The sequence below is a fragment of the Pteropus medius genome, unplaced genomic scaffold, assembly GCF_902729225.1.
Source record: "Pteropus medius unplaced genomic scaffold, Ma_sr-lr_union100, whole genome shotgun sequence".
NCBI classification, from domain to species: Eukaryota; Metazoa; Chordata; class Mammalia; order Chiroptera; family Pteropodidae; genus Pteropus; species Pteropus medius.
In genome coordinates, this window is record NW_024349224.1 from 9530986 (window position 1) to 9545702 (window position 14717).

The following is a 14717-nucleotide window of genomic DNA, read 5'->3' on the forward strand; positions in this document are numbered from 1 at the left end:
ATTTTGGCTCTTTAATTTCTCTCAGTGATAGTTTGTATTTTCAATGCGTATTTTTTTAATTAAATTTGTTTCTAGGTACTCGATGTGTTTTAATGTTATTCTAAATGAAAATTTTAAAATGTTTATTTACCAAATGTTTGTTTATAATGTATAGAAATACAGTAGATTTTTGTAAATCGATGTATCTAAATTCCCTTATTAGTTTTAGCAGTTTGTAGATTCCTTTGAATTTTCTGTGTATATAATCATAGAAACATTCTCTGCTTCTGCAGACAAAGCATTTTTCAGTTCTAAAAGTTCTATTTGTTTCTTTTTTTTTTTTGAGTTTCCATTTTTCCCCCATTTTATTCATCTTTTCCTCTTGGTTTCATCAAGTGCCAAGAACAGCACTACTTAGTAATATGGAAAGACCAACGCCAGTATGGATAATTCTGCATTTTCAACCACAGATCTCTCTCAGCCTTGTCTGCTTATCACACTGGCTTGATTGCGCCCATGAAGATCCGCACAGAGGCCCCTGGGAACCTTCGTCTATACAGTGGGAGCCCCACGCGCAGCGAGAAAGAGCAGGTCTCCATCAGCTCCTTCTACTACAAGGAGCGGGTAAGCAGCAGAGCCACGGCCTGCGATTCTTCTCCCTTCCCTAGATTCTCGTTCCTTGTCTCCCCTGCCTGCCACACACAGCAGCTCAATTAGTAATCTCCTAAAGCCTTTCCCTCTGATAATTAGTTTGCTAAAGAAAGTCTATTGCTTCGTGCCTTTCTGTTGGTTTTAACTACTGTAAATTGTATGTGTGTGGGGGGGGCGAGGATGAGTTCTTATAATCCATAGTCTTTCCCCATTTAATCCAGTCCTTGTAATCCCCATTCATTAAGTTGATTCCCATTCTTTTAGATAGAATAATTTACCTTCAGATGTCTTTGGTATTCTGATGTTTGTCAACAAATTGATGGGTGTTATGGAGGCTTAGGATCTTGATATATTTGGAATTTCAGAGTTCTGAGAAGTTTTAAAGTTGACCTCTAAAATGTTTTATACTTTTCTTAACTCTACATTGAAGTACGCATTTGAATGGACCAGTTTATATAAAAATCACCTGAACCTGTCCTTATGTTCCTGGGTTCTTAAGGAACTCATCATTTCTAAAGTAGCTATTAAGCTGTCACAAGTCTTTGGTGACGACAATGGAGAGAATGTTGGCAGAGCGTAGGAAGGATTCTGAGAACTCTTTCTTGTCAGATTGAGAGTCTGGCTTAAACCGGCTTTTAACTGACACGATGTTTTAAACAGGGCTACCACCGGGCTACCACAAACTCAGTCCTTAGGGATTCTTTGTTGTTGTCCCTCACTAATTGAGAAATGATGATTGACTATAATTAAATTTAAAAAATTGAATTATTAAAAAAAAATTGCTAGCAAGCGTTAGAGGCATCTTTACTTCAATTATAGTATAGTGTCTAATGTTCTTCACAGGGATGGTTGGCCATCTCTGACTTTGTCTGGTTTTTGGATTTGTGTGTGACTGAAAGTGGCAGCAACTGATGCTTGAGACAGGACCGGTCTTGGGAAAAACCATTTAGTCAAGTAGGGGAAATGATTTTTAGTTCCCGTCTTCATACTCTGATGGAATTCTCTCCCCCACACCCCACCCAACTATCATAAACTTTTTTGGAACACCTATATCTTCCCAAGTCCTTTACGTTAAAAAATTCTTTTTCCTCTTCTACAAGCTAGCAGGTAACTGATTAGATGATTTGATAAACTGGTTGGAAGTAAGGCATATTCTTATTGACATACCAGCCAAACAAACTCATTGTTGGATAAACGTGGGAATTTTCTTTAGGTCGAGGAGATCTTATAGTTGATGAGGCAGTTCTGAATTACCTTTGAATCATGTCATGTGCTACTCATGCTTGGATTTGAATTGGGCACAATACATGGGCTAGCACTTTTGGCTTGTGGTAGTGTGTAAAGGCCATGTCTAGTTAAAATAACTCCTGTCCCAAGTTGGGACCTCTCCTAATGCAGAAGCATTCGTAAAGCCTACATTCATGTGTTTGGTGGTCTGGCCTCTTACTATAAACTCTGTAATCATAAAGAGGGGCCAAAGGAAGGATTGTGATATTTCGGTTTTGGGCGGTTCCCACTGTGTTACTTCTCCTCAGAGAATGGGCTATGATAGATAGTCCCTGAGGATGACATAGTAAGTAGTCTTTGAGTTTTATTCCAGATAGTGATCATGTAAAATGAGGGAGATGCATTTTTTTGTCATTTGCTATAAAACTTTTGTATTGCTGTATAAGTACAGAAAAGTTCACAAATCATGAGCATATAATTCAGTGAATTAACAGTCACATTGGCCAAGAAACAGAACATTACAACAACTCTTAGAAGTCGTGGGGAAGGGAGGCATGCTTCAGTGGATGATATGAAGTAATTATTAGGTTAAATCATATGAAATTGGTGATATTTGACTATTTTTGACCTTAAAGAAAAGTTTCATGTGGTTCAACCTAGGAAGTTAAAATGAGTAAGTCAGTTTTTTTGTGATGAGTCTCAAATAAATTCATTTCTCATTGAAATTCATGTCCATCTCATTTACATGGGGCAAATAGGAAGGATTAAAGAATTGAAATATGGCCATGATATTGGTTTTATTTTGGTCTTGTTCTTGGAGGGAATATAGTATTGTCTCTTGAGGAGTATTTTCTGATCCTCAGATATCTAGTTTCACATGTCAAATAATATCACTTTCATTACTTTTATTCTGGAAACGAGTCCAGTTTGCTAAATTTCTCTGTGCTTAAGTCTTCATTTTCAGATCAGATTTTTCTCCTACATATTTCTATTCTCTTTTAGCTTTCTACCTCTAAGATCTTTAAATGAGTAAGAATAAAGGAAAATAATATAACTGCATTAAAGGACAGCAATGAAGGAATTGAAACATGTTTTGAAGATTACAGAAAAGTCTTTATAGAGCCATTGGGGGATTATTGTTCATTTCTCTTGTTTTTGTGTGTTTTTAACCTACCCTACTTAGGCTATGGAGTTATATTCAGCCAAACGTTCTCCAGATGGAATTCCGAGGTTTGTTCCTAAAAATTAAAAAAAACAAAACAAAAAAAAAGTGAGACAGCTAAAAAACCATCATAGGAAGTCAGAAAGCACAGAGAGATGCTAACATTCATCTGGTAACTGGATCAACTATTGATAGTTGATGAAATGTTGCTTATTCCAAGGGTAAATTGGAAGGCCTAGAACTTCTGAGAAACATTAGGCATTACCCTATAAACATTTAAACAATTTTGCAACCTCCCACGTTCGCTTCAGTTTGTTACTAAAATAACTCTAAAGTAAATAACTGAGGAGGTCTTGAAGTTGCTAGAATAATTTCTGATTTCCATAAACAGTGTTTATGCTCCCAGTTTCACACTATTGCATATGTCGTTAGCGAGAGTGCCCTCGACAGTGTACATCCTCAGCCCTAGCTCCCTCCCCGCCGCATTTCTCCGGGCCTCTCCCTTCCCCAAGGCCTCGCTCTCAAAATAATCCTGTCGTCCCAAGGTCAAGACTTCCAATTTCCCCAGTGCCCTACAGCCACACACCAAAAAAAACATAGTATCGAGTCAATTGAAGAACTTCCATTTTAGGAGTGAGAAGCTTCTCGCACGTACTGAAGGGAAAGCCGGAGTCCACGAGTTTCTCCACTTGCCCTCTGCTCTTAAAGCTCGCTGGAGAACCACAGACCTCGATGGTAGTGCCTTTTTCAGAGCGGTGTGGACCTTAGCCTCCATACGTGTTGAAACGTGTTTCGGCTGAAGGACAATGACGTTGGAGCTGCGTTTGGAGTGTGACAGGTTGGGCGGGAGGTGAGGGAAGCCACACACTGCTGTGCCTACGTTCAGATTTTTTACTCATTTCAATCCCAATTTTTCAGCATATTGTATCTTTTAATCCATCAGGTTGTGAGAAGCTTTCATTTTATTCTATATTTTTCCCTTTTAATTTTCTTGGTGTTTTTCTTCCCTCCTTCTGGGTGTAACGTTTTCACGCACAGATGTCTCCTCGCTCTGCCCGGCGACGTTGGTCCATACAAGCAATTAACGACTTCCCGGTACTGTGCGCTGTGCAAATGCTCTCCTTGACTAATCCTGTCTCTGCCCAAAGGCCCAAGAATAAAATGCCACCTGCCTGGCTTTGAGGAACCTGAAATGACAGGCTGGCTGGGTTTCAGGACTAGCAACACTAAATTTCACTCTCGGGAGTCAGGCGCCTAGGACGGCCTCCTTGTTCCATCACAGTTTCAAATGGGTGAACACGGATACTGTTAAGGATTGTGAATGGACTTCTTTGAAAAAGAAGCTTAACACAGGGTTTCTTGGAAAGAACCCTGGTTGTAAGCCTTTAGCTCACCTGATTTCATTTGGAGCGTTTTCATAATTCCATAGAACTTTCAAAAGCCTACCTTTGGCATAGGGGGAAGCAGAGGAAGATACAAGAGGCTTACACCATTTTGTCTGTTTTTATCGTCTTGGTCTAATTCAAAGAGGGAACTGCCCACCTGCTTCATTGGCATGATGCATAAGCTAGTTTTTATCCTTTGGGAATTTTCTGGAACAAATTTTTTCCTTACCATTAATATTTTGCTCTGACGGTAAAACCTCCGTTATGAACATTCTCTCTTCCTTTTCTTTCTTTCTTACTCATTCCTATTGGCCATCTCTCCTCTTCTGTCTTCCTCTCCCACCCTCTTCATGTTTCAGGGGTGCCGTGGTGACCTCAGGCTGGTGCAAGGCAGCCTTGAGGCTTTAGCATGAATTTCATTTGGTGTAAAAAAATATTTAGGGGAATAGTTCGATAGCCTTTTCATATAAAAACCAGTTGAAATCAGGAGCCCTGATTAACATGCACCATTGCTGCCAACAGCTTGCAGGTGGAGCCGCGAGCGTGGCCACCTTTTCTCAAAAAGCCTGTCCCAGCCAACCGACTACTGAATTTCCACCGATTTTTCCAGCAGTCCCTGCTCCCACTGCTGTTTAAATAGGAACGCATTTTGACTCACTGCCCACTCTGCTGATTATGCATTGTTGATGGGGTTGCTGCGAAGCAGTTGGTGGCTTATTCTTGGGCTGTTTTTACATTTAACCCATTTATTGGCCTCGATGTTGCCTCCGATTGTAGCAGTAACATGGTGGTACAGTCGCAAGCTGGCTATTGGTTGTCATTCAGTGCCGTTTGCACCAATGCCTCCTTCCCTCCCCCTCCCACCCAACTCCTTTCTTCCCTGTCCTCTTTCCCAGAATTCCATGAACACCTTCTTGGTATGTTCAGAGGAGCATCCTGGTGCTCATTATGTGACAATTTGTCTGTCTTGCTTTGTCTCTCCCCTCAATCCTGCTCATGAAATCTGTGGGGAAGGGGCATTTTCTCTTGGTGGCATTGAGAAGACTGGAGAGAAGCGCAGAGCCCATTGCCTCTCAGAGGTGCCGATTTTACCTCACAGAAAAGTATCCACGTTTTAGCCTGTCAGAGTGGGACTGGAGCAATGTAGGAGGTTTAGGGGGGCATGTGGGCCTTAGTGCCCTCCCCTCACCCGGAAAGATCGGGGCCACACCTCAGCCTGGCACGTCTTTGTTCTCTGTGTGTTGTCACTTGACAGTTGCACAGATAAGAGAGACTCCTAAAATCTCCAGCAAGATATTAAGGGAAAAGGAAGTCTTGGGGATGGACTGTGAACCGTTTTTGTTGGCAAAGCTCTGGAAGAAACACCCTGAAAAATTATCCAGCAAGGATTTTGGATTTAGCATGTCTTCATTTAGGCAGCTGTGTTTTATTTGAGTCCCCAGAGTAATTGCCTACTAGACAGGATTACTGAGGGACCCATGTAGTCTGGAGGGGAGATATTTCATATTTTAAAGCCACTAACCAACAAATTTTTAAGAACTATGTTTTGTGACCCTTTAAAGAGTTTCGATAATGTTTTGCAGTTATTCTTTGCTGGATTAAATGAATGAATAGTGCTATTCCATAACTGCTTTTACATTTTGATTCTTGGTGGTAGCTATAATTAGTCACTTCTCTGACCTTGTGTTGGGGAAGCTTTTCCTATTATAGGCTCAAAGGCAGCTTAATGAGTTTCTATAAAACATCACCTGTACATCATCAATACAGACCAAAGAGAGAAGCACCTAGAAGCCTGGAGTCTCAAGAAGTTGACAAGGAAGGCCCAGGAAATACAGACTGTGATTTCCATAATTCAGTGAAGGATAACTGCAGAAAGTAGTCCCAACACTGCCATCTTTACATATTCATCAGATACTTACAGATGCCTCACACTGGTTTGTTTCTACCGATCTCTAACCTGATCTCTAACCCAAGACTGCAAATGGGGGAAGAGTCCTAAGGCATCTCTCTGGACCCTGAGGCGTCTTCTCTATGATTGCACCTAATCCTCACAGATCCAGAAAGGCGACGAAACGGTGTGAGGTACAGGCTCTTGAGCCGGGCCTGAAACACAGCATCTGAGTGTGAGCCTGGGGTGCCCCGTCCTCAGCACACCGTCTGGCTCAGCAGAATGTAGCCATGGTGCTCGGCAGAGAACTGACTTTAGAGGGGAATGATTGTAGATGACGGCGTGCTGGGTAGGCCTCGCTAGAATCTGATGTTGATCTCCTCATGTGCAGAAATGGATCCATTGAAAAGTAGAACAAACTGTTTACATAGTGAGTTAGTCAGGCCTTAATTTTTTTCCTTTTCAATCTAAAATCATGCTCTTAAAAACAAATTAACAAGTATGGGCTTAGCAACCTGAGAGGCCTGTGTTCAAATCTCAGCTCTCCTGAGTGTGGCCTTGAGTGATGGAGGCAGCACCCACTCTGTCAGCGAGCTGTGGTGAGGCTCAGGCTCTCACGGAGTGAGCAGTTCATAGCAGGAGCTGATGTTAATAACAACAGGCAAGCCTTTAAATCCTGAGTCAAACATCTGTACACTTGGACTTGTGGCCAGGACATCTCATTTCCCATACGGGCTCCTGTGCAGCCATCTGTAGGTCAGGCTCCGGGGAAATAAGATAATTGCTCATGATCCTCCATGTCCCTCTGCTCAAGGATTTTTGACATTTTAAAATGAACATTTTTAGAAAAAATTCAATTCTGCTAGGAAAAACATTTTTCAATGAGCTAGTCTATTTGCAAATGAACCACTTAGTATTCTATTTTCATCATGTTTATTTAAAAAGTCAGGGAATTGTGGTTTTCACTGTGGTCTGAAAGCGGTAGACCCCATCCCTCATGAGGCTTTGTTTATTTCCCAGTTAGTTAAATGCAGCTATAGTGAATTGCTCAATTGTTCAAGTGCTTCTCATTTTCTCTTTGTAATAAGGAGCCAGGGTGCCTGGAACAGCATGTTAAAAGCCTTCCAACCAACTCAATGACCATATTAGTTGGATCATATTCTCTTCTTAGTTGAATCTTTTTAGAGTAGATCTTTTCCCTCCTTCCTTCTTTCCTCCTTCCGTCCATCCCTCCCTTCTTCCCTCCTTCCTTTCCTTCTCTATCTTCCCTCCCTTCCCCCTCCTTTCTCTCTCTCTCTCTCTCTCTCTCTCACACACACACACACACGTGCGTGCAAACACACGCACGCACGCATGACCCCCTCCTTTCTCTCACGCTCATCTCTCTCTCCTCTCACTCTGATTTCTCTTTCTCTCTCCCTTCTCTCTTATCTCGTTCTTTCTCTTTCTCTCTTTAAAATCCAGTACCCTAAATCTCATCTCTGACGCCCAGTTACGTGGGACTTGTGGGTTTGTCGTTTCCTGGGATTTTTATACTCCTGGAAGCGAGGTTGAAAATCACAGTGACATGAGTGTGTGCACTTATAGCCTCCCTGTTCTAGTTAAGCACATTGTGCTGACGCTGTTATTGCTGGGTAGATGTATGCCCAATTCCACTCTTTAGAACCAGCCGTGTAATAGTACTAGTGCACGCGTGATGACATCGTCTTGTGTCCGTTAACACTGCCTGGCTCCAGCCCATTCTGACAGATTGTTTGCTTTTCAGCACATTCTCCCCTTACTCGCACCCACGTCAGGATATTTGTGGCTAAAAGGATAGTGAGTACACACATAATTCTTTTTTAGAAAATAACCAAGGCTAGCAGGGAATCGAAGGGCTACCCCACCATAATATATTAAGCTTCCTCTTCTATTGCAGAATAATGTCTTGTGAATGGATAAATAGTAATTAGGAACTGAACTGCTTCTTAAGATCAAATGGGTTAAGGTCCATGTTGCTAATGTAGCATATGTCTTTACCAGTTACGATAAGCAATTCAGATACTTCAGCTAAACCTCATTTACCTTCCGCGAACCAAGTCCAAGTGTCCTGGATTTATTAGATTCCATAACACTTACCAGTCATGTAGGAAGTTACATGCATTAGACAACTTTGGGGATTAGATGGGACATCAGTGGTAAGAAATGCTCAACGTGACTAATTTATATCAGAGTGATTGTATAAAAATCACTTGTGAAAAACGAATTTGTGCTTCATCTAAATAATCATCTAATCTAAATTCCTGTGGGTTTATACACATTTCTAAAAATTACAGATTTTAAAATTGTACTCTTTCAGTTTACACCATTTGCACTCTCTCCTTTTCGTTGTACACTTACTAACTTGGTGAGATTGGAACAACACGGCTCACCCTGAGCCACAAGTGACCAGTGAGCGAGGAGAGAGTGACATGAGATTCAGTTCACAGCAAATAAGTAACTTGCCCAGGGTCACCTTGAACCAGTACATGTGGCAAAAAGACCAGTAAACCTTGATTTTCTGACTCTAAATTGCAGACCCTTTCACTAGCTCCTTTTGCTTTCTTTGTTAATAAATATGTCACCTCCCTCCTGAGTTGAGTCACTTTGGTGGCCCCCTTTTTAATTTCTGGCAATAAAAGAAAATAGAATATCACTCCCTTGGTAGATTGTCATTTTGAAGATACCAGATGGGGCTACACTCTAATAATTCTTATTTTCTATGATATCTGTCATTTCCCTCATACAGTAGCTCCTCTGTAGCCATCTGTAGGTAAGGCTCCGGGGAAATAGGATAATTGCTAATGATCTTCCATGTCTATTACCCACGTCCCTCTGCTCAGGTATTTTTGACATTCTAAAATTATCACTTTTAGAAATAATTCAAGTCTGCTAGAAAAAAAACAGGGTAATTCTCCTTGAGCTGTTAAGTTTTTCATTCTGCCTACCATAGATTAAGGTTTGCAGAGCTCACACTGCTGTATCTGGATTAAGTTCTCAACAAATTCTATTAAAACTCTCTGAGAAGGAAAAAAAAAAAAAAACTTTGATTAGTTTCAAGCAAGAACTTTGAACCTAGAGCGGAACCCAGCCTTAAAAGTTGCTCTTCTCCCACATTTGTGTGGTCTTTACTAACTTGCTGTTCTTTTTCTTCTCTATTTTTTAAATTCTGGCTTCAAGGTACCTGTTTTTGAGCACCTGCAGAATGTATACAGTTCTGTAATAGGTGCTTATTATTGTTAAGATTTTTGGACCAAGAGCTCAATGCCCTTTGTCATCCTTTAATTTCCTATAGATGCTGATTCATATAATTGTGGGCATGATGTAATGCAAATTATCTGCAAATTACCAATGACCCAACTATGATGTGCTCTGCAACTGTAGTTTCCATTCAGCAAAGTCCCCATCAGTTATAACTTGTCGTCTCCCCCAGAAATCAAGGAGATGGAAAAGTAAACGCGAGGGATCGGACTCCGGCAATCGACCAATCAAGGCTGCTGGGAAAGTTATCATCCAGGATATCGCATGCCTTCTTCCTGTTCACAAGTCACTGGGAGAACTGTACATGTAAGTTCAGAATTTCAAGTCTGCCGTGCTTATCACTTACACATGATTATCAAAGTTTTCAAAAAAATTTACATGTATATTTTTATAAGATTGTAGTTGACATACAATATTATATTAGTTTCAGGCATACAACACAGCAATTAGACATTTATATAACTTATGAAGCGATCACCCTGATGAATCCAGTACCCATTCGACACCATACATAGTTATTACAATACTACTGATTATTCTCAAAGTTGTGTTTTCTAAAAAAGTATTTGAACCTTTTCTTCAAAAACAGTTTTAAGCGGGGAGGGGAAAGCAGTTTTGGGGAAGTACAGTGTGTTAGCTTTCTGTCGCAGCATGACAAACTTACCAGCATGCTTTTATTATCACAGTTTTCCTGGGTTCGGAGTCTGGGTGCGGCTTAGCTGGGTCCTTGCCCAGGTCTCACCAGGGTGAAATCATGGAGTTGACTAGGTGGTGTGCTTATCCACTCCTTAGCATCCTCTTCCCAGCTCACTCAGGTTATGAACAGAATTCAGTTCTTTATACCCATAGAACCGGTTAATTTCATCTCCTTCCAGACCAGCAGCCGTGTCTCACGGCTGCTTCACTGTCTAAGATTTTCTCTGATTAGGTCAGGCCCACTCAGAATAATCTCCCTTTTGACAAATTCAAGGTCGACTGATTAATAATATAATAATAACCTAATCATGGGAGCGATGTCCCACTAGTATTCAATGAATACTAGTGGGACATTGTATAAGCGGGGGGCTTATACAGTGTACCTAACAGCAGGGCAGAGCTCTTAGGAACGGTCTCAGAATTCTGCCTCCTAAACCCAATCTGCACAATAGAGAAAACAGAGCCACTTTGGTTAAAGGGAGTTGGGAGGCGAGTGACAAGCATACAGGGGCAGGCTGGTGGTTCCTCCTCCTCTTGGACTTGAACACGTGACAGAAAGTATTTGTTTTGTAGGATATACACAGTGTGCTCCTCTGTGTTAGAAACTACAGTGTTGCACTTGAATCCATTTTTACTCAACCGCTGTGCCTGGGGACTCCACAGGAAAGCAGGTTGGCAAATTGGTCTTTGAGTCTGGCCTCCTCTCCTGACTTCGGAGAGGTGAGATTTCTCCTTCTCTAGGCTGGAACCCACAGCATAACATCAGCCAGCAGTTAAGCATTTTCTTCAAGTCATGTAGAAAGGGAGCTTTAGGCCAATATGGATAAAACATTTTGAGTGATAACCAAAAAGGCAGTTTTTAGTCTTATTTGTTAAACCAGGTATGATTGATTTAGGAAGTTAGACTAGAAAGAAACTTTAACGTTCTTTGTAAATTTCAGACTGAACGTAAATGATATTCAAGAGACGTGTCAGAAGAATGCGACGTCTGCCTTGCTGGTTGGAAGGAGGGACCTCGTTCAGGTATTATCCATCCCTTTTGCTGGAGATCTGGAATTTTCTTTTTGAGCAGATTGTTTTTGCTTTATAGTGGTGGTTTAGTGACATTTCAAGGTGTGCCTCCTGTTTCGCAATTCTCATTTCTTTGCCAAACTGTAGGGCTGGAGCAGCTTTCTAAATCCCTTGGATATTTTTCTTATTAGTGCTAGTTGGGAAGGTCTTAAGTCACTTACTGAGTATTTTTTATTACATTTCTTTTCTAGTCTATACCATGGTGATTGTTACATACCTAAATTTGGGTATCTACATCTTTCCCATTTGTACCCTCAATTCTGTTTGTTTGTTTATTTGTTTTTTACTTTTAAAAAGGCTTCATTTCATAAAAGCTTTACCAGAGCATTCCTTGAGATTAAGGAGACATGTCGAGTTATAATATGATGTAATCTTTAAAAATTTAAATCTTCATTTTTGCAGGAACACAGTTGTGTATTAAAGCAAGCTGCCCTACATTGGTTTTTTTTTTTTAACAGCTTTATTGAGATATAGTTTATATACCATGCAATTCACGCATTTAAAATGTACCATTCAGTGGCTTTTAGGTTGCTCTGCAGACTTTTGCAGCCATCACCACAAATAAATTTAGACCATTTTCATTACCCTAAAAAGATACCCCACATTCCTTAGCTCTCAATCTCATTTTACCCCACCTAGCCCTAGGCAACCACTAATCTATTCTCTGTCTCTATTGTGTGAGGATTAGATTAAGCAATGGACACTACTAACTACTATCCTATCTGCTCAGTTTTCCCCCTCATAACCCTCCAAATGACCCAGAGCTAAGGCCTTCCCTTGATTTTTATCTGAGTAAAAAAAAATCCCTAAGATTTCCATTTGTATTCTAATAAACAAATGTTTGCCCCAAACCCTTTTAAGTGAATTTTAGTCATGGATATAATGTTTCTATAAGGACCCAGGCACTTAAAGTTCTGTGAACAGCGAGAAGTCAAAAAGAAGTAGTAGAATTATTGTGGAATTTATAGCAAGATGTATAGGTCCAGCTCAGCTCCCTAGGGGTGTGACTCTGGGCAAATTATTTGAGACTCTCTCAGCCTCTGTGTGTATTTGTAAAATGGGAACCATAAGAATAATTACCTCATAGGATTGGTGAGAAGATGCAATAAATACAATATGAAGGCAAACACAATGCTCGTGTTCCAAAAACATTCTCTTAGGAAGACTTACTTCCTAAAGTGTTTTGTTTTTTATATTTTCATTAAGTTGATTCAGAAGATCAGGCTAGTCCAAGTGAAGTGGAAATTCCCTTCCCTGGGTTCAGACAGGCCCGAGTTTAAATCTAAGCTCTGTCACTTTTTTGTTGTGTGGTCCTAGGCAGCCACCTCCTCTTTCTGAACCTCAATTTCCTCGATTATAAAATAGGAACAATACTTCTAAGGTCCTTATGAGAACTAAGGTAAAAATATAAAATTCCCATACCTATATCCGATAGATGGTAAGTACCCAATATATGATACAATTACTGCTGTTCTTCTTACAATCATCATCATTCGTGGTATGGTACTCTTTAGTGGGACAGTAATGACGTCGATGCAAATGCTTAATTTTTAAAAATTCTTTATGCACATGTCGAAGATGATGTGCCTATAATTATGTGAAGAGTTGCAGAAATAAACTTAACTGTCAACTATTTCTGTTGAAGGCATTAGGAAATGTGTATTATGAGTGAAGAAATAACATGCCTAAGTTGTCAGCCGGGGTGGTAAACACCCTTTCTGTCCCTTTCAGCAACCATTCAGGTGGGTCATTGATGATAGAGAGGAACAGAACCTCGGGTCTCTCATTTGAACCAATACTTGTGTGCATCGTTTAACCATGTTGGTGCCACATAATTTAATTGACTTTCTAAACATATCTGATGTGTTTCTCTACCTGTTTTTCAGTATTTTTATTTACTTGTTCTTTTTTTTCTTAGATTATAAACTCCTTGATTTAAAATCTGTACTTCTTCCATTTGGGTATCTCACAGTCTAGTATAGTGCCTTCCAGTCAGTGGCCATACAATGACGTGTTGCTACTGAGAAAGATTTCCCAAAAGCACTGCTCCAGTTTTAAATGTATGGAGCTGGGTGGGCACTGTTGACGGCATGATGTATTTTGTGTGTGCTGAATCTTGGGTTTGATAGATACTTAATTGACATTCATTTCTGTTTGATGACTCTAAGCACCATGAGATTCTAAGTTTGGAGATATTCCTCAGATTTGATGTCATCAGAAAAGAAAGCCAAGTCTATTTTGTCTTGGCCTGTTTTTTTCTGTAGCTTTGGAGAGTATGATGAAACTCTTTTAAGGAAAGCAACACAGTTTTTCATTATTTGGCTAAAGAAGGACAGATCTTAAATGTGAAGCAGGATACTTTTTTCTCTCCCTGTTAGTTCACTAATGAAGCAGCAGAAAAAGACACATGAATTAGCAGCTAAATAGACAACCTGTTAAAGTTATTGCATGGTGTCATTTCTCCGAAGTTTGCTTAATGAAAGTTTTTAAGGCTAGTGTTTCTCAAATGTTATAGTCCTCTGAGAATCTTGTTAAAATTCCAGTTCTGATTCAGTAGGTCTGGAGTGGGCCCTGAAATTCTGTATTTTCTGGCTGTGAGAGTAGTAAGGGCGGGGTGTAGGTAAAGAGAGGTGGGGTTCTTTCATACTTCCCGTCCCTGTCCTCACCGATCTCAGTTTGGGTGTTTCTTTTTGATTTGTCCAGGTTTGGTCGCTGGCTACGGTAGCTACAGATCTTTGCCTTGGTCCAAAGTCTGACCCAGATTTGGAAACTCCCTGGGCTCGACATCCATTCGGGCGACAGCTGCTGGAATCCCTGTAGGTTTTGAGACATAAACGTGAGGAAAATGAGAGGTGGAAGTGAGGTCTTTCCTTTCTGTGGCACAGCAGTTTCTGTGCGTAACTAACTTCTCGTAGCAGAAGGAACTATAGAGTATGTGGCATCTGGAACAAGGATTTGAGACTCACATGTCCCGTAGAGATTTATGCATTCATTAGCCCGTAAGTCTGATCGCAAGAGTTTGCGCTCTTGAGATGGTAAATGTCTTGGATCCCGTAGACTTGCACCCCGAGAGCAGATTAGAGAATTACGTATTGGCTTTCATGTTTTCCAAAAGCCGTGATGCTATCACCCTATTAAGCAATTTAGGAAAATATTGAATTCATATTGCACTGAAATATGGCCCAGGTCCTGACAGAGAAGGAAGCTCCGCTTGCTTCAAGAGGAGGTTGGCTTTACTTACCGACTGAGGCCAGATCTGGTTCACACGTGCTCACGCTTCAGTTGCCTTGTGGTAACGCAGGGATGACAGTGCTTGTTCTGCCCACTTCATGTGAGGCTCAAATGAGATAGTGAGTGTACAAGCACCTTAAAAAGTATT

At 40.6% G+C, this 14717-nt stretch overlaps 1 protein-coding gene across 3 annotated transcripts in view; it reads left to right on the top strand.

The window, feature by feature from the left end:
• WDR59 (WD repeat domain 59) overlaps nucleotides 1-14717 on the top strand; it is a 66131-nt gene that overhangs the window by 43387 nt on the left and 8027 nt on the right. For 2 of the 3 annotated variants that reach the window (XM_039881072.1, XM_039881073.1), the window contains 4 exons: nucleotides 450-603; nucleotides 9744-9877; nucleotides 11209-11290; nucleotides 14042-14154. In XM_039881072.1, the coding sequence (XP_039737006.1) occupies nucleotides 450-603; nucleotides 9744-9877; nucleotides 11209-11290; nucleotides 14042-14154 (483 nt within the window). The remainder of the gene's footprint in view (nucleotides 1-449; nucleotides 604-9743; nucleotides 9878-11208; nucleotides 11291-14041; nucleotides 14155-14717) is intronic. The other variant, XR_005656900.1, reaches the window with a different exon arrangement.